Source organism: Leuciscus leuciscus (assembly GCF_965113295.1).
Source record: "Leuciscus leuciscus genome assembly, chromosome: 2".
Taxonomy (NCBI): Eukaryota; Metazoa; Chordata; class Actinopteri; order Cypriniformes; family Leuciscidae; genus Leuciscus; species Leuciscus leuciscus.
In genome coordinates this window covers 44,861,885-44,887,396 of record NC_138726.1, presented here as the reverse complement: position 1 = coordinate 44,887,396, position 25,512 = coordinate 44,861,885, and the positions used below count along the sequence as shown (strand labels likewise).

Sequence of the window (25,512 nt, the reverse complement as noted above, 5' to 3'; positions counted from 1 at the left end):
CAGGCCTATGAATGTATAAAAGTGGGATGTAAACATGAAAACTCAGCATCAAGAACACTTGTCATTATTTTCACTCAAAACCTTTGATACATCTGGGTTCTGTAGCCTACAGAATTTATGCCTTTTCTTCTGAAACGTGTTGATTCAGAGCTGGCCCTTTCCTTTAGTTTTAGTCCAGCCGATAACATTAGTTCACAGCATGAAGCTGATGTCATTCAGCTCATTCCTAAAACACGAGCAGATGTTTAAAACTTGTTTGGTTAAGTTTACATGTAGTGTGTTGTAATGTTCCAGGCTAGATTAATGGGAATTGTAATTAGAGTGATGTCAGACTGTCCTATAAACGAGCTTTAAAACAGCAAGGCAGTCGGTGAAGCGACTTCCCTAAAGCTTCTGGCATCTTCTGCTCGTGGACTCAAACAGGTGAGTGTCTTGTTTTATTGCTTTTTTGTGTAGGTAATGCTATACGGATTAATGCATTTCTCGCGTCAGTGTCATTAACGTAGGCCTATTTAATACCAACGCGTTATCAACTGTCTTGTCAACTATAAATGGAAGAGCAAGTGTCTTGAATTCATGTAAACGTTTTTACATGGCAGGCGTCAATATACTCGCATGACCAGAGCTGTTCCACTTTTCCCCTCTTGATAGATGATTCCCTTCAGAAAGAACGACGATACACAGGTTAATTTAAAAGGGTTATAATGAATAATTAAGACTTTCTCTTACATTATAAAACAGAGCTTTTCCAAATTTTGTTAGATTAAAAAAAAAAATAAAAAAAAAAATGTAATCATTTGTTCTTGGATTAGTTCCCTTCGTAACTGCCTGTCAGTCTCGTTTCATAAATAAGTAAATTAGTTTCATAAATTATATTAATTTAGGCTCCATTATAGTTTGCTTTCTATTGGGTCTTAACAACAATATCTCACAACATCTCGGCCTATTACACAAATAATATGTAAAAAATTCTGTTTCGCTAAATAGTGATTATTGTTACACAATTTTGCTTGTTCATTAGTGTGGATTTAGTTATGTTATGAGTAAGTAAAGCACTTTGAGATGTAGGCTATTTTTGTGCTCGAAAAAGATGACAAATGCAACGTATTTTATGACATAATTATTTCGAAATAGGGATTTGTGAAGATTTTTACTAGTAATGTCTTACCATACAAAACCCCCGGAATACCGCACGCTGGCGACGTCTGCTGGTCAGATGTATGTAATTGCAATCAGTGGACCCACTACAAGAACACTACAGTATAAGCCTACTCGATTTGGCCACAAATAATTTAAGGTCAGTTACGCAGGGTCAGGTTGTGTATAGTGGTAAAGTACGGCAATGTCTTTATAATTATGCGTATATATTGTAACATTACCACATATCAATATTATATTTTTTTGTGTGAAATATGTAGCCTATAGCTACATACGTTTCATCATACTTTGTATAAAGCTTAAAAGGTAGGCTTATATGACTGAATAGGTATATTTTTTTTTCCTTTGGGGTATGTTCTCTCATTGATTAAATAGGTAATTCATTTTATTGAATTTTTTTAGCTAAATGGAACAGTTGAGGAAAAATGGTCCCCGGAAAAGGTCTGTGAATCTTTGTTAATAATGTCCAAGATTCTCCCTAAACATAAAGAAAAACTTTTTAGCTATGCTTAGGTAGCAATATCATGTTATCTTTTATAAGTCATCATAATGTCTTTCAGAATGTGTGTCGACCGCTTCTCAGTGACCGCTGTGACCTTTCTGCTCCTGTTTCCTGGCTTTTACTCCACCATGGCTGTGACGACCTTACAGAGTTTTCGTGGTTGCGCGGTACGTGAATTTACTTTTGCGGCAAAGAAGCCTGGATGCAGGAGTCTGCGCATAAGCACTGAGGCATGCTGGGGCCGCTGCCACACCTGGGAGGTGATGGAAACCTGCTATAATATTACTTACTTATAGAACTATTAAAAGAAACCAATACGAGAGCATGTGGGGTAAATGTTTGTGTAGTGACATGTGTTCTTGCGTGTTTTGGCATCTCAGAGGCCAGTCCCGGAGCCGCCGTATATCCAGAGGCACCACAGTGTCTGCACCTACAGCCGTACACGCCACCTGACAGCACGTTTACCGGGCTGTGGCCCTGGCATCTCCCCCATCTATCATTACCCTCAGGCCTTACAGTGTGACTGCACCTACTGCTCCTCAAACCACACAGAGTGTGAGACCTTTTAAAGGCACACACACAAACCATCTTTGCTTATTATGCCAACAATGATTATAGTTATTATTGTTATGCATTAGAAGTCATATATATATATATATAAATAAATAAAAAACATGAAACATAAAACACAGAAAATGTCATATACTCCTTTATTTCAAAAGATTAGACACATTTTGTGCAAACATCACCTCATAAATATATATATTAGGTACGATACATTCTTTATGTCATTAGGTGGCACCGACATTAGACAAATTATTATTTTATTTGAATTATTAGAGAGTATCTGATGCTTTTTACCATTGTTTTATATTGAATTGATGATGATTTACTGTCTTTAAGCAACATTCAAGAACATTTCACTCATGCTGTGTCATCTTAGAACTTTAGATAAAAGATAAAAAGAAAAGAAGATGATATATAAAAAAATTATATACCGTTAAAAAGTTTGGGGTTGGTAAGAATTTTTTTTCATGTTTTTGTAATAAAATTTCTTTAAAAAGCTCACCAAATCAGTAAAAAAAAAGTAATATTGTGAAATATTATTACAATAATTTTTTTAAACTTCTGTGAATTTTCAGCATAATTACTCCAGTCTTCAGTGTCACACGATCCTTCAGAAATCATATGCTAATATGCTGATTTGCTGCGCAAGAAACAGTTATTATATTATCAATGTTGAAAACAGTTGCGCTGCTTAATATTCTTGAGGAAACCATGATACATTTTTTTCCAGGATTCTTTGAACATAAGGTTAGAAAGAACGGCATTTATTCGAAAAATTAATCTTGTGTAATATTATAAATATCTTTACTGTTACTTGATCAATTGAATGCATTCTAGCTGAATACAAGTATGAATTTCTTTTTAAAATTCTTACTGACCCCAAACTTTTTCAGTGGTAGTGTATTTCTATGTCAATTTACAAGTGAAATGAAAATGGTAAAATCTTAAATGTATTTGAATAATAAAAAAAAAACATATTTTCATAATTGCACAGCAGTAGCCTACAGCATGAGTGAGGCTTCACGTGGGCTCTCAGTAACGGGATTTGTGACACATGTTGCACCGACAGGCACGTGCAGTCAAGATCTCGATATCATCATGGTGACGGCCTTGAGGACAGTGCAGACGAACTTTGACCTGAGAAAAGACAGACACAATCAGGTGATAAGAAGAAAGAATATTCTAATTCATAAATCTTTATGAATTTACTTTTCTTAGAAAAAGTAAAAAAAATTGTCAGTAGCCTATATTTTGAAATAATTTACCTAATGGAATACAATTATTATTGCATGACTGGGCTGGTGGAAATTATGTTCTGAAATCCACAGAGGACCAGATTCATTAAAGTCTTTAGTCATAATAATTCATAATTGGTTCTTCTGATGTAAAATTGGCCGTAGTAACATATACTAATGGTTGGACCACGTTAACAGTGCTGTACCTTGGCATCCTTGCTAATGGTGCAGCAGCGGGAAGCAGACGTTATGTTGTGGGTGAAATTGGACGCCAGCAGCACAGAGTAGCGTGAGGGGAACGCGCTGGACTCGCAGTAGCCCACACAAGCGTACACCACTTGAGTTCCTCGACATGTCCCTCGCTTGTCTGTACGTATGGTCACGTTAAATGCTGTGCGTAGGCGTAGACAGAGGGATGAATCAGTACTTTATTGTTTAGGAATGAGTTGGGTGCTTGCTTGTTAAAAATGAGGTATTTTCCACTCACGGTAAAGGTGGCAGCCAGGAGTCGGGGCTTGAAAACTCCTGCTGAGGGGCATCAGCAACACCAACAGAACCACAGGCAACATAAGCACTACCTGGTCAGATGTTACACAGCGGAACATGGTGATGTTAACCTGCCAGAGTTGAAGAAATGTTAGGAAATGCAATCATAGTTCACTTAAAACAAATCACCAGTATTGTCATTTTGCATTCTTTCTTTTCGTACTCTGGACCAGTGGCTAAATCTGAGGTCAACCAAATGACACATCTTTTAATCTTTTAGTGCATAAATGATTTCATACCATTTACATAAACATTTAAGTCATTCGGCCCTTTACAAGAACAATTTCCCTAATTGAGAAAACTGACCAGACTTTCCTGACTATTGTCTTGGGAGTCCATTATTTGGAGTTGTCAAAATAATCTGAGAATTAATCCGCCACTCCCTCCTCGCAATGTGAATGAATGTTTCCATGCCGTAAATGTTTTTGCTCGGGTTTGTATTCGGTACTCATTGAGTAACTCAGTTTTATTATCAGTTTATTATAAGTCTGGTCCATGCATTCATCCTGTATGTGTAATGTATGAAACAATTCAGGACAATTATCAATGTGTTTTTTGTCCGGTATCAGAATATACATGTACACTTTATTGTGGAATGTGAATTGTTTTTTTATTTGTGAAAATTCTAATTCACTCTTTTTTCTTTCTTGCCTTTACTATTGTTATATATATATATATATATACACACACACACACACACACATATATATATATATATATATATATATATATGCACTTTTTAACAACATAAATTACTAAATTTTTACATGAGTAGCACACACACACATATATATCCAACAATTTTGAGTATGTATACACAACTTTGGCTGCATGAAAGTACACCCAGATTGAATTAGAAACTGTTTAGAGCGATAACTGTGAACCTTGCCTTCGCTGTCGTCTAATGGACGGGTGGATGGATAGAGACATATAAAGAATCACTTCCCTGAGGGGAAAGTTATGGAATTAACTTTTGTCTGCTGCATTAATAATGGATAATAGAGAAATCAGCATTACAGTCTTACATTAATCTCACACCAAGACATCCACATTACATTTATAATAACCAGATATTAGAATCCTAAAGGGAAACAAGCAAAGTTTACCTGTAGATGTGAATCCTTGTTCAAAGCCAAAGTGTGCAGATAAGATGTTGACCTCAGGCTCAGACAGGTGCGCAGGTGTGTGTATGATCACTGGATGAAGATCTTTCTCGCAGAGCACATATATGTAGTGCAGGTAAAACTGAGCCCTCAGCTTCCAGCATAGTCACACCCACTTACCAATGTGTCCTCATGCATGTGGATGTGAATAACGGGACCCTCCCCATCGCTATTATTCCACTGTTTTAGTGAGCTTGCTGTATTTCCCTTTCCCATCCCTTTTCTTTGTATGTTGCTTAACTTTTATAAACCTTTGCATGTCCTTTCATCTGTCTTGCTCTGGTCTTTGTCCAAGGGTGTAGTTTTGGTCTGAAAAATGAGATTTGTTTTTTTGTTTATTTATACATTTTCCCAAAATGGTCTTTTGTGGTATCATTCACACATACAAAGTTGGTTGATAACATTACTGCACTAAAGTAAAAACCTTGTTAGCAATTACTTGTTTACATAGGATGATGTATTTTATGATTTAAGCACCTACAATCTTATCAGTTTGACAGCATTTGACAGTCATGGTTTGACTTACTGAAGATTTTAATTTCCTTTCATCTCTTGGAATATACAAAAGTCAGGTTTTTCCTATATATCAGTCATTATTAGCAGAACACATTTTACACATGGGGCAAACCAATTATTTTGTCAATAATTCAAGAAGGTCCATACTTCAAATCTCTTGATTCAAACTTGGCCCTATGAAAAATTAACAGCTTTTGTAATTGTTTAAATCTAGCATTTGTTACAAAAAGGATATGATTACAGGTAAAGATCATTGATGGCTCCTCGTTACATGCTTAGGCCAATGTAAACCCTTTTCTTACTGTTTTTTAATCTATAGCATTTATGAAAAATAGCAACCTACACATTTAGAAGCTATAACTACAACATGCCACAGTTGCAATATAAATCTTTAGTGAAAAATCGATTCCCGTAACAGATTACCTGTTATAAATTGTACAACAAGTTGGTCAAAATTTACTACAATAAATAACTTCATACATTTTATGTTGGTGCAGGATGTTTTCTCTTTTCATCTTTTATTTTTTTTTTTTTTTTAAGTGTATGTGATGGTTTTAGATCACGTTTGAATTCTTGCAAACTACGCCCTTATGATTGGTCCAAACATCTCAAAAAAGCTGCTTTAGGTCTGTAAATCCTACAGTTCATCTAACAGTTCAGGTGTGAACATGCACACTGCATGGTAAACAATTTAAACAATAGGCTTATACTGTAAATGTGCAATGTTGTGACATTTTCAAAAATGTCAGCAATTAAAGGGATTTTCAGAACAATATTAAATTGAAAATGATGCAAGTCCATCAATTGCAGACATAGCCTAGCTGGCATATATCTGTATTAAAGTGAATTTTGAGTCATGTCAACCTCAATTTTTTTTTATATCTGCAGATGTCAAAACAAAGGTAATTCTGGGTGGTGTTAGATAAAGTTGAGAAGTCAAACTACTGAAGAAATACATTTTTAAAGTGAGGTTACTAAAAAATGTTGAGCCACTGGACCAGTGACAGAAAATAACTTTTCCATTTTAAATATAGATAAATTAAATGATGGGAAAAAATGTAAAGATATTTTTTATTTGGAAATGAAAATGGTGAGGTGGCGGCAACTCACTGTCCTATGTGTTGAATGAATGAGTCTTTGAATCATTCATTGAACCAAATCATTCGAAACAGCGGATTTATTCAGGAACGAAGCAAGTGACTCATTGTTTGATCAACCTGTTCGTTAAACACGGTTTCATTCAGTAACAAAACACCACTGTATTGCTCAGAGACACTCAAAGACTCTGTTATAATGCCTTTGTTTGGAACTTTTTTGTTGAGCAAAAACAGACAATATTATCAGATAATATTGTGTCTAAAATGTAAGTCATTTAATTTTAGCTTCTTGTTTATTGGACTATTTTATAAAATTATTTTGTGCTGACATTCAGGAAAAAAACAGCACATATCCTTCTGTGATGTTGCTTAATTATATAATAAATATAAAGAAACAAGTTATAACTTATACGGGGGATTTTTGCCAACATATCTTTAGGGGCATTTTAATTAACATAAACATCTTCATAAATAAACATCGTCATTATTTCCAGAGGAGAATAGCAGACTAAGAGTGTACTACACGTCATCATTTATTTGAATAGGTTAAGTATAGGCTATATAAAGAGAAATATTCCAATAGCTGTGGAGCTTTTTTATTTTTATAGAATAAAGGCATGACCAGATTATTCACTGAACTGTTCACTGTACTTTGGGGCCACGAGAGTTTGTAATGTTTTATTTTAATGAAAATACAGGAAATTTTTTAAACATTATTACATTATTATTTTTTTAAATCCTGTTATGGTCAATCTGAATGTTCAGCATCATTACTCCAGTCTTAAGTGTCACGTGAACCTTCAGAAATCATTCTAATATGTTGATTTGGTGCTCAAGAAATATTTCTTATCATAATCAATGTTTATAACAGATTTGCTGCTCAATACTTTTTGTGGAAACCTTGTTTTTTTAATGAATAGAAGTAAAAAAAGAAAATGTTCTTTATCGTTATAAAAAAGAAAAGAAAAAATAATCCGACCTTACTGAACTTAATCAGAAAAATGATGTGGTAATTGATCATTGGATAAAAGCGTCTGCTATATGAATAAATCAATGGTGATGCAATTTTAGTGCAAAAGCTAAATTAAAACTTCTTAACAATGCATTCCTGGGTGCTGACTATACTAGCAAACTACTATTAATCCATTCACTTTCCAACACGCACAATGTATTGTCATTGCAAATGGAATGGATGACATAACTCGTCCTCTCAACCCACCTCCCCACATCATACACGATCAGCATGATTCATACTTCAAGGCCTCCTGGGTTTTTGTCACAGGATGGAGTGTAATTATAAAGAGATATTAAGATGTATACAGGGCCAGCTTCTTAGAAAACGTTTAGAGCTTGATTGACATGGAGGTTTAAAGGTCGAGATGTGAATATAATTAGCTCATCGAGTGAAAACGTGAGGCCATGCCCTCTCCTGTTGTTTTGGCAGCTGCTATACCCTCATAAAGTGCAAGCGGATGTATTAATAAGGTAATTCTTCATGACTCTCCTGGTTTCCAGGTTACAGCGATATGTAAACTCTGAGAATAAAAAAAAGAGAGATAAATCTTGGCTCTGCTTTTCTTGAGTCATGAACCCAAAGTTAGAAGTCTTTGACAGCTTCAACTAATTCTTATTTGATCCTGTAATAATTTGCAAAGGCAGTCAGAAACAGGTGTGGATTTTGAGACAAGAGGATTGGGCATGTATAGCCTTGGCCGATGACCTCACCTTATTGAGAGTGGTCTGCCACACACACACACTCACTCAATTTAGTGGATGATGCAACAACACGCACACACTCAAACACACAGAAACACTAAAAAAGTGAACAAAACTTGATGTTCTAACGACTCCATTCAGGTGAATGCATAATAGAACATGCAATGTAATTTCAGGCTTAGTGAGAGTGACATGCAACAAAAGGTATTTTCACCCAAAGCAACAGTTTAAAAATTGTTTATGTATTTGAGACGCTCATACTGCGTAAATGAACACATTTAGAGCCGTTATTGATACGTTTAGAAGAAATTCACAAACAGAATGCACAAAACAGCACAAATTAGGTTAAATAACAGATCAGGGGCTAATCAAAACCTTGAAAAACAAAAACTTAAAAACAGACTTGGCTATGAAAAAACAAAACAAAAAACCTCCCCCAAAAACAGGTTGGAGCTCTGTAAGTGTCAAGGAATGATGGTTTCAACTTTTTAATTTGCAGGACTCTTACGGAAAAACAGAGAGAAGGGAAACAGTGAGCTGTGAAAAGAGCAGGAAAAACATTAAGAACATGTTATCTCAAGTTATCTCATAACTTCATACAGATTCAAAACAGTCATAATTGTTGCAATTCCATCTGGTGTAGTGCAAAATTGACACTCTGCAGATTTAAATTAAAGGTCCCGTTCTTCGTGATCCCATGTTTCAAACTTTAGTTAGTGTGTAATGTTGCTGTTAGAGCATAAATAATATCTGTAAAATTATAAAGCTCAAAGTTCAATGCCAAGCGAGATATTTTATTTAACAGAAGTCGCCTACATCGAACGGCCCGTTTGGACTACATCCCTCTACTTCCTTCTTTAATGACGTCACTAGAACAGTTTTTTGACTAACCTCCGCCCACAGGAATGCTCCCTCAACTCTACCGAAATTCGTTTATGTACTTTGCGCACTTCTTATAACTTACTGTTTTTACTCAGCTCTTACGGTGATTTTCTGAAGTAAAACTGATGCTTCATCTTTTGTGTGATGTACAATAAACTTTATTAAACTCATCAGAATATGTTTGATCATCATTTGAGACTTGTAGGCTATTAATAAATAATGGATACATACAAGCAGATGACAAATACGTTATAATAACCGTAATTAAACTACTAAACTATACCTGTTCCATCTCTATACAGCACTCTGACTCTGTAGGCATTATTGTCCGACTCGAAATGAACACCGTTACTGAGAGTTTCTGATATTACCATCATTCCGTGAGATGAAATTGTCCTGAGAGACTGAGCGCGAGCTCATGAAGCTCCGCCCCCTGTGTCGTCCAGCAGCAGCTTATTTGCATTTAAAGGGATACACACTAAAATAGCGCGTTTTTCTGAGCCCCAAAAAATGACAATTTAAACATGCTGTAAAAAATGATCTGTTGGGTATTTTGAGCTGAAACTTAACATACACACTCTGGGGACATCAGAGACTTATTTTACATCTTGTGAAAAGGGGCATAATACGGGACCTTTAAAGGGTAACTAAACCCCTGGTCAGAGCCTGACTCCACCCACTGGCAATATTTGAAAAATGCTGGAAAAGTAGGCAGAGCCCAGTGGAGAGGGGGCGTGCATCTGTAGGCAAGGGCGTGGTTAGCTGGTACCCTCTGACGTCAGAGGGTACCACAACTTCCAATAGGAAAATTCAACTGCAGTAGCCACTGTTCAACCTGAAGAGGGCAGCACTCAGACGTTTTTACACCATATTTTGTAAAATTAAAACACTTTAAACACAAATGTCAAAAAAACTACTTGAATCAATGAACAGCACTAATAAAGCCCCATTCTTACAGATCATTAACTAAAAAAAGTTGGTTTAGGGTTTAGTTTAGGCCTGTTTTTTTTTTATTTAGGCCTGGTTTCATAGACAGAGTTTAGATTAAGCCAGGTTAAAGGTCTTAGTTCAATTAGGACATTTAAGTAGCTTTTATTAACGTCCTTTAGAAAAAACATTACTGGAATGCATCTTGAGACAAAACAATGGCATGGACATGTTTTAAGATATGCCAGTGTAAGTTGATTTCAGTTAAAACAGCTCAAACATGCACTTTAGTCTGGGACTAACTTATGCCTTGTCTGTGAAACCGGACATTAATGTCATATTTCATAAGATATTTTTTTATATACATTTTCTATATATCCTAATCATTTGTTAACATTCATTACTTCAATGAGCTCATTGTTTCTGCCTTAAATTAATACATTGTTAGTTAACTGCGTGATTTATGTACATTTCTTAAATACATAACTTGGACACAGTCACTTCTGATAACAGATTACTCTAAACTGACATGTAGATACATGGATTTTCTGTAAAGCTGCTTTGAAACAATATGTATTGTGAAAAGTGCTATACAAATACATGTGAAATGAATTGAATAGATTTCTCACCTTGCCATTCTAGAAATGATGCCAGTGTTCTGTCCAGCGGCTGAATTTGGGTCAGGACTTTGAGGGGCATCTAAACAAGATGTTAGAGAGTCTATAAGATTTAAATTCATATTTTAGTTCATTAACACTTATTATTTAAAACTCATAGACCAATATTGGCCAAGATTTGATCATGTTAGAATTATCAGCATTGCCCAGTAACTGTTCACCACTTTGTCAGTTACAGATTCTAGTAAACAATTTCTGTTGTCATTTTTTTGTGAATTTGGAGGAAATGTTGAGTGGCATTGCTATGTTTTCTGTGCCCACTGTAGTTTACTGCATTGGCCCCCCTCGTGGGGGCACTCCAATGCCTCTTGGCCCCCTGTACACACAGTTCTCATTTCCCCCCTTAGCGACGCCCCTGGCCATTGGCCACCCACTGTTCTGGATACTGATATTAGCATCGGAGGCCCACATCAGTCGACAACTAATTTTAACTGATTATTTGCTGAATGATCCCCAAAAAGAATAGTGCTTTGATGACTAATAAAGAAAAGATGGAAAGATGGAAATCTAATTGCACAGTTCTACTCACATTGCTTAGTTTGGTCATTAACTAAATGCGTAGGCTTTTAAATGATCATTGAAAATGAATAAAGAAAAATGAATATTAGGAAAGACACTGATAGGTTGAATACGCAGTTTACCATCATACACATCTGGTGCTGGTAGACAATTCACATCTGAATCAGCATGAATCTACAACAGAAAAGAAACGAGAGAAAGATGGAGAAAATACCAACAATGGATGGTTTCACAAATGAAAAGTACCTGAAACAAGTATTTTATTTTTATCAGCTTCTATAATTAACATCATGGAGTAGTTATGCCACCTGAATGGGCTAATGTGTCAGATTGTGCACCCTGCAGGGGCAATTAAAGATGATTAACAATTGAGACAGTGTGTGTGTGAGTGAGTGATGGACAGAAAAACCAACACACACATTCATACACTAACCTCACTGCCACAAACCATCGCTTCTGCACCATTGGCCGAGCAAGGGGACTCCCTGAAAGAGAGAAAGATCTACTGGATGTATTTTTTTGGACATATCTAAATCCTGTTCCCTTTTCCAGCACATTTAACATAAAAACAAAAGACCTGTTTTAGGCAAGTCTATAAGCGCATCAGCCGGAGGGCTTGTGCACACACACACAAATTCCCTGAAAAGCCATCTATTTTCGACACTGCAGTAGGTGAGTTGTGTAAACTCCAGTGAATTAATGCAGTCCTCGCCAGAATGAACCAACACCATAATTTCCCCATCGCCCACCACAAACAAAATGAGGACATGATGGAATTAAAAGTACATGTCAAATTCTGTTCTCCTTCTGGCTTATTGATTTGTGCATCTCTTTCTACACGGAGGAATTGGATGAGGTGGGATGTTATTATAACAGCTAAATTATTATGTTCTGCCTGCTGATTGAGTGACAGCTTCATTGAGATGGCGCCCCATGCTCAAGCTCCTCTGCTGTTTCATAACTACTGCATCTGACTCAACACCTCATCACTCGGGTCAACAATCTTATCAGCTTATCAATCATCACTGAAAACAAAGTGGAAATTCCCACAAATGTCTCCTGGGTTTGTGTCTGTCTGACAGCAAGAAAAGGTAGTCTACTTATAAACACCATCCTATAATGGTAAGCTATAAATGATTGGCATCTATTTACTGTATGCGAGTCATGAGCTAAAGTTTAGGCTGATCCTGTTCTGCCGTTTTATTATTTATTATTATTTTATTTCCATTTATGTCCTATTGTGACACTATTCATCCAGCAAGGACTTTGAGGAAGTACAGATATGAACCTGAATGTGTTGTAATAAAACATAATTAAATACAGTATGAGAGAAAGACAGATTTGCACAGGTTAAGGACGAGACTTTACGATGATTTTTCACCACATACAGCATACAAAAAGCTACACACTTACTGAAAGCACTGAGAGTTTTCTGTGGTTAGTTTACGCTGCTTGTGTTGGCTCATAGTGCCCTCTTCTGGATGACCCATTGCAGTGGTTTGGACTGTCTTCATTGGCTCACTAGCACACTGTGGACTTTTCAATATAGACTTCTGAGGGAATTTACATTCTCAATTAAGAAATGAACCACAAAATAAGCTCTACAGCTCAATATAACTACATAAAGAAATGCATATTTAATAAGAGACACTCACCGGTGTGCTCCAGGAATTGGTATTTGTCACTGGTAAACAAGAGCAGACAAAGTTTATTCAGAGCATATGTCATGGTAAAGTGTTCAGGTAGCGTGCTGAAACTGAGAGACCTCCCACCTGCGCACTGAAAGGCTGGTTCACGATCCTCCACATACAGTGTGATAAGGAAGGGGTACGGAGACAGTTTTACGCCCTCCTTCATGAACCTCATTTTAGACACTTGTTCCCATTTACTTTTGTCTGTAAGTGTGTAATGTTGTCAAGGGAAGTAATGGTCCATTATTTGTATGAATTACACATCACTTTTAGTTTAACTGACTCTGAATGCAACAGCAGTTAAGTTTTTTATTAAAATGACAAATATTTTTTTTAAAGTTCAATATCAAGGCCCTCCAAAAATGAAAAATCTGTTATCATTTACTCTTGTATAACTTGTATGACTTTCTTTGTTCTGTGGAACACACATAAAAAAAGGTCAATAAAAAAACGTGTCAAAGTTTTTTGTTGATACAACAAGTCCTAAGTCAACCCTAACCTTAAGTCAAAGGTAGCCAAAACTGTTTGGTTACTCACACTCTTCAAAATATCTTCTTGTTTAGTAGAATGAGCCATACATGTTTGGAATGAAATAAGGGTGAGTAAATTATGACAGATGTTGCATTTTTGAGTGATCTATCTATCTATCTATCTATCTATCTATCTATCTATCTTTTAAAGTAATATTCAGAAAAGCATACAGGGAAAAATGTTGAAATGCTGGGTTGCGAAGGGGTGAAGACCATCCAGGTTTGCAAGTACTGCACGCACGGCATTCTGTGAAGCAAAACACATCAGGAATTAAATCTTCCCAATTCCCAAAGTTTATGAATCCTATTTGAATCCAAAATTATAATCCTGATCTTAAAAAACCTCAAGCTCCTCAGTGACTAGCATCCCCTCCAGCATATCCTCCTTATCAATGCTATGAAAGGGAATATCCAAGTCAGATATTTCTAGAGAAAATTATATTTTTCTGTTGAATAGCAAGTGTAAAGGTATATTCAAAATAATACTGCATATTTTATATAAAACAAATAAAATAAGCTTGCATGTTCTTACCTGCTCATTTCTCCTCGTCTTATCTTGAATTTGAAGACTTGTTGTCCAGCCTGAAAAAATCTGGTCTCAGGTACAGGGAAGGAAAAGGCCTGGATTGACATAGTTAACGTTACTTCATCTAATAAGGATGAACAGAATCAATCTCCACTGGAAAAAAGAAGAAGAAACAAAATACATACAAAAAACTATGGTATAGCTCATTTTATAAAAGCAATATTTATGTTTATGTTCATACATTTATATTGTACAGAAATCCAGAGTAGGCCTACTCAAAAAAAACTCTAGCTAGCAAGGACAAATGATCAAACAAAGTGTTTCTTTAATTTATAAAGCCAATTTAGAAACGTTTAGCTTTTTAAAAATTTACTAAATGGAAATGGCATGGTTAATAAACACCCAGAGGCAAAAGTATAAGTTACCGTAACGCCTCAAGTATTCGGCGCCAAATATGACGTTGAAAACGACTAAACTGAATAGTGCGGGCGCGTGTGGAGCTATCAGCGTCCCGCCCCCAGGTCACGACAACAAATTCTGATTGGTCAAAAGCGTCATCCAGTGAGGTGCGAATCAGCTGCTATCTCTATGGTGACGAGAGCTCCACAGCAATATGTTCCGCCCCTTTATTGTCACATGATTAAGTTAGGTTGAGCGGTTGAGCAAGTTGTAAAACAGCACCTGACGAAGATAAGACTCTAGCAGAAAGTTTTATCTCGTACATATTTTGCAGGTAGTACGTAGATAAATTAGCATTGTTATTTACATGGAACTGATCGTTGGACCTTGACCGTGTTGAAGTCACTGGCGACTGTTTGTCTTTTCATTTTCAAAAATCCTGCAGGGTGAGTTTTTGTCTCTGTATTATTATCATTTTATCTTAACAGTAACTTAACAGTTACATGTAGATTACAAAATCTATTATTTTTAATCTCTGGATTTAATCTAATGGGTGTTTCATTACGTCATCTTTATGCACTACAGTTTTCAGTCTCCAAAGCAAGGCTTCCCCCTTTCATAATGACTGACCCTCAGCCATCTGTGCTTCTCAACACTGGGACTCGGATGCCTCTATTGGGACTGGGCACTTTCCGTTTGCAGGGTCAAGAGGACACTTACAATGCTGTGGACGCTGCTTTGACAGCTGGTTACCGTGCCTTTGACACTGCTGCAGTGTACCGTAATGAGGCACATGTAGGTCATGCCCTCCGTTGCCTTCTGCCCAAGCATGGCCTCTCAAGAGAAGATGTATTCATTACTAGTAAACTGGGTCCCAAAGACCAGGGCACCAAAGCAAGGGATGGTTGCCTGAGGAGCCTGGATCAGTTGGGATTGGGCTACATTGACCTATATCTTATTCATTGGCCAGGTACGCAGGGGCTGCAAGTGGGGGATAAACGAAATCCCGAAAACCGCGATGAAAGCTGGACAGTTTTGGAGGAGTTCTACTCAGAAGGAAAATTTCGGGCCATTGGGGTGTCGAATTACACAGTAGCACACATGCAGGAGCTGCTGAAGAGCTGTAAGGTGCCCCCAGCAGTTCTTCAGGTAGAGTTCCACCCAAAGCTGGTCCAAATGGACCTTAGGACACTTTGTAAGGAAAGAGGGGTGTGTTTTCAAGCATACTCATCTCTTGGAACAGGGCTTCTGTTATCAGACCACGTGATTCTGGATTTAGCTAAAGAGTATGGGAGGACACCAGCTCAAGTGTTGCTGAGGTGGGCTGTACAACAGAACATTCCAGTACTGCCAAAATCATGTCAGCCAGACCGTGTGGAGGAGAATGGGCGTCTGTTTGACTTTGAGATTAGCAAGAAAGATATGGAAAGGCTCTCTGCTCTTGATTGTGGGGAGAAGTTCTGCTGGGATCCAACACAAGTGTCTTAACAAAGACAACACAATGACAAATCCTTCAATGGATTTTCAATGACTCAGTGAAATTCCAAGGTTGTTTAGATGTACTATTTACATCCCACTGTATAACCTACATGTCTCTTTATTTCATGCTTGGTTTGCTACTGCATTTAAAAAAAAAATACAAATATAAAATGGAATTGCAAAAAAGATGTTTTGATGCAAACAGTATATTAAACCAGATTTGGAAACAAAGACATTTTTATATATAACGCCAATACAACTACCACGAAGAACAGTATGTTTATGTTTTACACTAGTGCTGCTAAGTAAGAGGAACCTTTGCTTAAAGAGGTTTATTAGAGTTTTTATTAGGCTATACTTGTTACAAACAACAAAATAACAACACAATAAAATTGTTTTTTTAAACTAATGAAAAAAAAGTTACAAGGCATTGACATTTTTTATTTTTCAAGTAATACCAGTTATGATGGTGTCCTCTGTTCTTGCTCTCATGAGTATTCAGACCCAGTCTTGTTTTTTGGGCTCTTGTACTTATTGGTATTGTTGGTTGCAGATGATTCCAAGAGATTTTTATGACTCAGAGATGGTAATAAAACAGAAGGGCTCTTCTAAGTGTTCAAAGTCCCTTTACAGATAAAAAAGATTTTGTACAGAAAAAATGGTTAATATATTCTTTAAGAATTTATGTAGTATAAAATATCTTTGACTTCTTTTGATGTGCTTTTGTTAAAAAGTATTTCATCTGAACCTAAAAGCCGATATGGCAGAGCGACAAAGTCTGTTTTGAACAAGCTGATATCCAGCTCACATTCACGAAATTTACTGCAAAATATTCCCAGAGCTTAAGAAAAGTCAAAGGAGATTCTCCATTTTTGTTTTCTTTGTGGCATAGCACATGCCAGTCAGATACAGTTCATGCTTTTCAACAGTCAAGGGTCCCAGTGCAGTTAATGCAAAGTCAATAGAATTGTTCCTTCTCTTCTAAGCAGTGCATCCTTTTCTTCTGCCACCAATTGTTATGTACAGTAGTTCTTTTTTTCTCTCTTCTTCCATCATTCATTCACTGTCAATCACTCAGCAGGGCGCGACTCAGCATCAGACTCTTTGTGACTCCAAAGGAAGGCCAACCAGCTGGGTGATTGCCGCATCTGGCGTGCTGTTCCTGCGCTCTTCACCCTCTTCATCTGTAAGAGATTTAAGAGATAAGAAAAACATTTTGATCTATTTTATGGTAAAATAAGTAGGTTAAACATACTTTTAGTTTACCTTGCATGTTCACTATTCTTAAAGGGTTAGTTCAACCAAAAATGAAGATTCTGTCAGTAATTACTCACCCTCATGTTGTTCCAACCCCGTAAGACTTTCGTTCAGCTTCGGAACACAAATTAAGATATTTTTTATGAAATCTGAGAGCTGTCTCACTCCTTCATAGGCTGCTAGGTAATCGATATCTGCCATCCCAAAAAAGTTAGTAAAAACATCGTTAAAATAGTCCAAGTGATTACAGTGGCTCAACCTTAAGTTTATCAAGCGATAAGAATACTTTTTGTGCGCAAAAAACAAACAAAAATAACGACTTTATTCAACTATTCCTTTTCTTCCGTGTGGGCCTCTGATTTGAGTTCACGAGAGCGCCACGACGCAATGCGCGAGAACTGAGAAGATGACGCAGATGGGTCTCGATGTAGTGTTTAAAATGGTTCTAAAGTGTGCATTTCCTGGATGTCCGAATCGTGAGAAACCAACGAGAAAACATAAAAGTGCTTTACCAATGCCATAAAATGAATGTCTTACCTTTCACACTTTCCCATCAACTGATTGTGAGCGTCATCATCAGTTCTCGCGCATGCGTCTCGTGAACTCACGTCAGAGGCCCACACAGAAGAAAATGAATAGTTGAATAAAGTTGCTATTTAAAAATAAAAATTTAATCTGCACAAAAAGTATTCTCGTCGCTTGATAAACTTAAGGTTGATCCACTGTAGTCACTTGGACTATTTTAACGATGTCTTTACTAACTTTTCTGGGCCAGCAGATGCAATTACCTAGCAGCCTATGAAGGAGTGAGACAGCTCTCAGATTTCATAAAAAATATCTTAATTTGTGTTCTGAAGATGAATGAAAGTCTTACGGGGTTGGAACAACATGAGGGTGAGTAATTACTGACAGAATTTTCGTTTTTGGGTGAACTAACCCTTTAATAGAACTAGGGTATACTTCTCTGATTGTCCAAACCCTCCTCTGCTCCTATATGCCAAATAATTGTTTTCTTACCCCTTTATCAAGGAGGATGTCAAACTCATCACTCATTCTCCTTAGCTGTTGGCCATATTTCTTAGCTGCCCACAAAGCAGGAGGAGCAGAGCGAGATCTAGGCCTGAAATCGCCTTCATCTGCTGCCCCGGTCTCCAGCAGATCCTCCTCATTCATAGAGAGATTTCTCTGTCTTCCCAGTTGCTCTCCTACAATGACGTCTGATATTGAATAACCCTTGTCTGATCAGATCAGACCTCAAATTGGAATTCATTTAAAGCATTTCTTCATGTAAAATAAGTAATCTTTAAAGCTAAAACCAATACCAACACAGAGATTATTCAGAGAAAAAAAATAGTTTTGAGATTCACAGATTCATGTTTGAGATTCACTTGTCTTGTAAATGTGCAGTGACGCGTTTCCAGGATACAGCAGAAACGACGTGTGTTCTTATAACTATCCCACAGGCCCTTGAGACTGACTCACCTTTCAGCCTATCAGACACAGTGAGGTGCTGCTTTCTCTCTGACGATCCACTGTTATGTTCTGTCTGGCCAGAGTCCTCAAGGTCTTCTGTTGTCTCTGACTCGTTGTCAGAGATAATGAACATTTGTGCCATGATTGAACACTAAAGAAAAAAAAAGTTGATTTTCATCAATGCACATGTCTAAGTTTGCTGTTTTAGTAAATGGAGTCATCGGTTATAGTACTAACTTTATCTGACATAACTGCATATGTATTCCACATGAATTAGCTTATCTTCAAACAGATCAAATAAGAACAGATGAGGGATCAGCCATAACCTCTTAAGTTACTGCTGAAGATGAGGCAAACAGTGCAATTCCTCATGATTAATAATACAAGCAACACTGTTGCGCAGCATCTCACTCTTGAGACACCAACACCACACCAAACAGTGTTATGGTCTAAACTCAGACAGGCTTTCCCGCCGCGATCGTTTATACTGTAAACTAACACAGACACATTTCTCAGAGCTGACTTCAGATAACTATCCTGCTTTATCGTACACCGACCTGAACTACAATAAACATAACAATAAACCCCAGTATTCCCAAGACCAAGCTTTAAAACGCTTCGCAAACAGCCAACTAACGTTAGTTGTCGAGTTTCTTACCATGATGGCAACCCTAACTACTACACTTTTTTAGGTGAGATTTTAATTTCACTCGTTCAAATATAAAAACAGGAAACTTCTGTTTACAACTTTGAGACTCAATGCCACCCAAACCCATTAGGTTATACCGTCCAACGAACTTTAAAAAGTTTCCGTCCTGCTTCGTAGTAGTTTCAACTTTCAACATCGCTTCTTGCATTATTTAATTATTGATATTTCAAATATCGAGTTTCTTACCGATTTCTGGCGTCTGAGGTACAATCTTCCGGGTGATCTTGGTCTCTGGTGTTTGGACTGGCTCTGCTTGGACTCCTTCTCCTTCTCTGCCGACACTCACCCACCCGTGCTGTGCCGAAAAGAAGCGCAACAGGATTTCACGTTCGACTCAACATAGTGCAGGAGACTGAACACGAAACAATGTAAACAACAATGAAGTAAATAACGAATCAAGAAAGAACATACAAATAAATAAATACAAAAAATAAAAATAAACACATGCATTGCTGTTGTTTTAAAGAAAATATTTAGAGAAATAATCGCAATCATAAAAAAATTAAATACAAATAAAATAAGCACAGGTATTGCTATTGTTTAATGAAAAAGTTTTAGCTATGGAGAAATAAATCAGAATCATGTTTTAAAATCATGTACCCTTAACTTACATGATTTGAAGAATCATTAGGGTTTCTTGTATACAAACAATACCGGATGCGCGCGCATCCAGGAGGCAAAAAAACGCTATCTGTTATGCCGAGTTCTGTAATAAAAGAATAAAAGGACATTGTAATTAACGTAGATTTCGCATTGTTTGTAATTTTTTGTTGACTCAATAATAAACTGCAACTTCAGAGTTGGATCTGTTTGTTTGTGTTTCATATTAATATAACATTATGTAAAAAGTCCAACTGTTTACGAATCAAAATCCGGACATACTGTGATGCATGTATGAATTATCATGTTAGACTAAGTTAGTAATGTAATAGTCAATGTTAGCAGTGCAGCATCTAGAGCCGAATTTGCTTTTATAAGTTAACCTTGTTTACGTTACTTTACGACCTGCAACATTTCATGACTGCACACATATAACGTTACTTACTGTAAATCAAAGATTTGACGGTGGATTATGTGCTGTCATGAGCACATATAGAGTTTAACTGCTCAACCAGTTATGAACAGTGAAAAAAATACATGTTTATTTTTTCAAACAGCTATTTAGATCGCAAATTTGACATTTAGTATACCAAGTGTGTAGTATACTACAAGAAAACATTCAAATAAATGCTGTTCTTTTGAATTTTCTATTCATCAAAGAATCCTAAATAAAATATGTCACAAAAATAAGAAGCAGCAAAACTGTTTTCAACATTGATAATTATCAGAAATGTTTCTTGAGCATCAAATCATCATATTAGAATGATTTGTGAAGGATCATGTGACACTGAAGACTGGAGTAATGATGCTGAAAATTCAGCTTTGATAAATTACACGTTTTCCTTTTGAATGCATTTTAAAATGTATGTTCCAATAATATTTCATAATATTCCTGTTTTACATTATTTTTTAGCACAAGAGACTGCTTTCAAAAACATAAAAATCTTACCAACCCCAAACTTTTGAACAGTAGTGTATACATGGATTTCGAATAAAATAAATTATAATTATATATATCAGGCCATACAATTGCTGGCCACTTGTCATCCACAATCCAAAGATCGTCATGTATTGCGTAGGGATCCGGCAAGATCTCACCTTTGCTGAGAGTAAGTTTTTTAATATTATCGCCACGTACATGTGTGAAGTCATGAAATGTTGCAGGTCGTAAAGTAGGTAACGTAAACAAGGTTAACTTATATAAAAGCAAATTCGGGCTCTATAGATGCTGCACTGCTAACATTGGCTGTTACATTACTAACTTAGTCTAACATGATAATTAGCATTTTGACTTAGCGACAACACCACCACTATGCTACTAGCCTACCCTAAACCCTTTAACGTTACTCTGGTACGAAGGCTGCGGGTCTTTTCTGCCTCCTGGTTGCGTGCGCATGCAGTGATGACGTCGCCGAGAAATCCTCCTGATTACTCTGTTTTTGCATTACCTCACTCAGTACATGGCTATTTACCAAATAAAGTAATACATGACATACATACTGATGAGTTTTTTTTATTTATTATTTTTTTTACATAATTTTTTTAGTTTGTTTCGCAGCTGAGTGGTCAGTTATAGAGTGTTGCTATGGACATCGATCATTATTCATAAATTAATGACAGCCACAAAGACTGATAACCGAAAATATATGATTTATATGAAAGCCTAATGATACAAATATGTGCTTTTACGATAGAGGCTGTGATAATGATGCAATTGCAATAAGTATCTTATTTTTAATCTTTATATTTTAATGCCCGAATTATTACCATGTCATGTTTAAACACTATTAATACCCATTAACACAATGCTGGCACTTATAAGTGAAAGCTGGTTTGTTTTGTACACGAAGAAGCATTAGATGTCGCTGTCTTGCAATACAGTTTTAGTTGATGCTGAACTTTTACAGTGCTACAGAGTTGCAATAATTAGCAGCATCTAAATTCTCATATAGTATAATATATTCACCTATTAATTGTATATATATTAATATAATATATACATTTCTGGCTGTATTTTTCTTTAACTGAGACAAGTTAAAAAAGTTCATTATTGTATATAAAAAAAAACACTTTTTAAATTAAATTAAATGTCTCCTCCATATGTCCTCATTAAGGTATTACAGACACGATGTTTTTTATTTGTTTGTTTAATAAAAAACTTGTTTTGAAATTAATTAACAGTTGAACAGTAATACCGGAAGTAAAAGCTCCAGTATTCTCCCCCCTCTGACTCTGGGCGCTGTGTGTGTTTTTTCTCGAGCGCGTCGCGAGGATATGGAAGATGGCGAGCGCTGAGACAGCGGCAGAGCACGAGCGAATCCTGCGTGAGATTGAGAGCACAGACACTAACTGCATTGGACCAACGCTCCGGTAAGTCTCCATTAACCGCACAGGAGGCTCCCGGGCTAATGTGACATTTGGGTTCAAAGGTGCCCGGAGAGCCTGTTCTCCTTGTTCCTTCAACTTTTCACTTTAGAGACTTGCCAGGAAATCTTCCATTCAAGTTGTCAGGCTGGGAAAGAAGGTGCTCAGTAGCGGTTTAGAGAAAGTTTTAGTTAGTATTCCTCTCACACGCTCCCTGCAGGAGTCCCGGAGAGAGCAGGCGGATATTGGAGAATAATGCATAATGCTCTTTATTTGAAAACAGACCAAACGAAACGTTTACACTATGTTCTGTTGTTGCTGTCCATTGTATTTAAGGAAGTAACCCAGGCTTTTAACTTCTCCTCAAAACATTGGCATTTTGTTTTCCATTTAAATGGGATCATTTTACCTTTTCTTGTATTTCTGCGTCAGAGCTTAGTTGCATATTTGTTTTTAATGGACATAGTTATGGGAGAAATTAGTTAAAAGTCGCATATGAAGAATGAACCAAATTAACATAGTTATTTCTTGTGGAGTTTCAACTTTTTAACCAGCTTGAGCTAAATTTGCAAACCACAGATTTCAGTTAAAGGTCAGCATTTCTCTGTCAGAAGTGGTTGACATTTGAGAAAAGTATGTGTTATGAGAGGTAAATGAAATCAACAATCCTGAAGTATGTTAGATTAGTTGGTTCAGCTTTAGTTTATCTTTAATTGCGTATATTTAATCTCATTCAGTTATTTTTTAGTCTTGCCTACCAATATGACAGCAGCATATTATGACTTAATACTGTCTATGGTGGATGTCTTGATTCTTGAGCAAGTACACAGAATGTAGAGAGCATAATGTGGACAGTAAATTTAAGGGTGCCTTTTCCACTTACTTTCCTGATAGTTAACCTGCATGTCAACTATGTTGATACAAGTCAAGCACCAGTTCACTAATTGAATCCATTTCCTGTTACTTGGCGACCAGTTTGTGTTTTACATGTTGTTTAGATAGTGGAACTGTGTGATGCTAATTTTGGTGCTAGCAGGGTGGTGTGTGGGACACATTGATAATGACATATTCTCACACCCTCTGGTGGGACTTTCATTTACAGAATGAGGTGACATTACGAGCACAGCCTGAATTCATGGCCTTGGTCATATTTTCATGTTTAGTTATAACATTGGTCATTGTATGTGGTTCTTTTACATCAGCCCCATAAGACAGTGCACCTAAAAACATAAGGAGCTGTGTTCTTTATTAGGGGTGTAACAATATATTTTGTGTCACAATATATCGCAATACAAAAATGCAACATTATGTATCGTGGATAGTGACAAAGTGTGAGAACTGAGGAGTTTTCAGAGTTTAGTGTCAGTACTACATTAAACTGCTATATATAATGTTGAATATAATGTATAATAATTCAATGGGTCCTGATAAAGCCAAATGTCTTATGTTACAAGTAAAAAGTGGCCTATACATTATTTTAAATATATCTAGTCAGTGAAAGAGTGCAAGCATATTCGTTTACAGTAATTCTGTATTTTCAGCTTCAGAATCATGAATATTGTTATACTGGTGTCTCTATTGTCCTGTGCTTTGGGTTTCCAGCACCAAGTCCAAGCCTGTTCATTTACACCCCAATGTAATACCAAATTTAGCATTTTAATCAACAGTTCATTTTTTGTTAACCTTTTATCATATTTCTTGGAGTATCGCAATAAAATCGTATTGTGAGTTTAGTTTCGTGATATGTACCGAATCGTGATATGAGGGTTATCGTTACCCCCCTATTCTTTATTATATATTGCAAGTACAGAACAAGACAGTAGAGCTAATGTTTGCTGGCCAACTAAAGAAAAACAGAGAAATGTAGCTTTTTTTTTTTTTTTTTTTTTGTGGTGTAAAATGTGTTTAGTGCATGGGCATGATAAGCTTAATAAAAATGACATTTTTATGATTAAAATCACAATGTAATGCAAGTAGCAAAATATATTTTCTTTCATATTTTGATGTATATGTGTGTGTTAAATTAGCCTGGTCCTACCAGACTCTCGTACATTTCATTTGTACAGAGTCTGGCCACTCTCCATTGACAAGCGTTAACTTCCTTGAAGGCGGGTACTCTGTTGAAGTTTAAAACTATTGGATCTGCCACAACCCATATACTGTCTATGGCCACAACCAATAGCTAACGTTTGGTCATGACGTAACCCTACAACTCAAACTAGTGCACAACATCAACGTCATCGTTCTGTTCGCTGATTGGACCGGCAAAAAATTGACCGGAGAAAACCCAAGAATATACCACGAACCCAGACGACGTAATGAAGGAAAATGAAAATTGAGCGGAAGTACGTAGGATGGCGGAGCCAGGCTAGTGTTAAATGGGTTATCGAAAAAGAAAATGTAAGGTTCTATCCATTGGCTATTGGATGGAAGCCTATCTGAATGCGAGTTTGCATTCGCTTGTATGAAAAAGTTAAGCGAACTAAATTCGCCACCAGAGAGAAGTCTGTTGTTTCACCTGGTTTATGTCCTTTTGATTAAAGATTACAAGCTAAAAAAAAAAAAAAAAAAAAGATGAAACATGCGTGGATGAATTGTACACAGTGATGCCGCCGACCCTATGATCCAATCCAATTGCAAAACCAAACACTGTCTTTGCTGGATATTTCATATTGCGTGGAAATTTTCTAGCAGGGAAAAATGTAAAGAGTAAAAAAAAAAAAAATCCATCTTACTTTTGTGTTGTTTTTTTAATGCAAAATTGGATTGGATCACCCAGAACCAGATACACACTTTTTCAGATTACCAAATCTGGATTACCAGTTCTCTAAATGGGATCTTCACAGATCACAATGTTGGCTACTAGCTATGTAAGGTCAACAGTTAGAAAAGTTAATGTGGGGTGACTTTAAGTGTTTTTATTTGAAGAGAATGGCATAATAAAACAATGCAAACATCCCCTTTCATTTTAAAATTCCT

At 36.5% G+C, this 25,512-nt stretch overlaps 5 protein-coding genes across 6 annotated transcripts in view; 3 read left to right on the top strand and 2 right to left on the bottom strand.

Annotated features, from left to right (window-relative positions):
- The first annotated feature begins 40 nt into the window (after positions 1-40).
- Positions 41-4,458, top strand: LOC309490126 (glycoprotein hormone beta-5-like). Its single transcript, XM_082159159.1, has 6 exons — positions 41-423; positions 1,561-1,599; positions 1,719-1,920; positions 2,041-2,215; positions 3,297-3,388; positions 3,957-4,458. Exons 2-6 carry the CDS (start codon positions 1,565-1,567, stop codon positions 4,101-4,103), a joined length of 651 nt encoding a protein of 216 aa, XP_082015285.1. The 5' UTR covers positions 41-423; positions 1,561-1,564; the 3' UTR covers positions 4,104-4,458.
- Positions 4,459-8,752: 4,294 nt separating this feature from the next.
- On the bottom strand, positions 8,753-14,689 carry majin (membrane anchored junction protein). Its single transcript, XM_082149630.1, has 11 exons — positions 14,494-14,689; positions 14,259-14,405; positions 14,070-14,121; positions 13,898-13,973; positions 13,278-13,400; positions 13,161-13,189; positions 12,919-13,058; positions 11,939-11,990; positions 11,628-11,679; positions 10,939-11,008; positions 8,753-9,037 (listed from the first exon to the last, which is right to left on the bottom strand). Exons 2-11 carry the CDS (start codon positions 14,357-14,359, stop codon positions 8,989-8,991), a joined length of 744 nt encoding a protein of 247 aa, XP_082005756.1. The 5' UTR covers positions 14,360-14,405; positions 14,494-14,689; the 3' UTR covers positions 8,753-8,988.
- Positions 14,690-14,888: 199 nt separating this feature from the next.
- Positions 14,889-17,326, top strand: LOC309490073 (glyoxal reductase). The gene is made up of 2 exons (XM_082159068.1): positions 14,889-15,097; positions 15,237-17,326. The coding sequence occupies exon 2, from the start codon at positions 15,273-15,275 to the stop codon at positions 16,137-16,139; it is 867 nt and encodes a 288-aa protein (XP_082015194.1). The 5' UTR covers positions 14,889-15,097; positions 15,237-15,272; the 3' UTR covers positions 16,140-17,326.
- badb (BCL2 associated agonist of cell death b) lies at positions 16,458-19,004 on the bottom strand. Its single transcript, XM_082159174.1, has 3 exons — positions 18,870-19,004; positions 18,405-18,592; positions 16,458-17,314 (listed from the first exon to the last, which is right to left on the bottom strand). Exons 1-3 carry the CDS (start codon positions 19,000-19,002, stop codon positions 17,201-17,203), a joined length of 435 nt encoding a protein of 144 aa, XP_082015300.1. The 5' UTR covers positions 19,003-19,004; the 3' UTR covers positions 16,458-17,200.
- A 3,376-nt stretch (positions 19,005-22,380) lies between these two features.
- Positions 22,381-25,512, top strand: part of exoc6b (exocyst complex component 6B) — a 98,844-nt gene continuing 95,712 nt past the window's right edge. For both annotated transcript variants that reach the window (XM_082158843.1, XM_082158842.1), the window contains exon 1: positions 22,381-22,539. In XM_082158843.1, the coding sequence (XP_082014969.1) occupies positions 22,451-22,539 (89 nt within the window). In that variant the 5' untranslated portion in view covers positions 22,381-22,450. The remainder of the gene's footprint in view (positions 22,540-25,512) is intronic.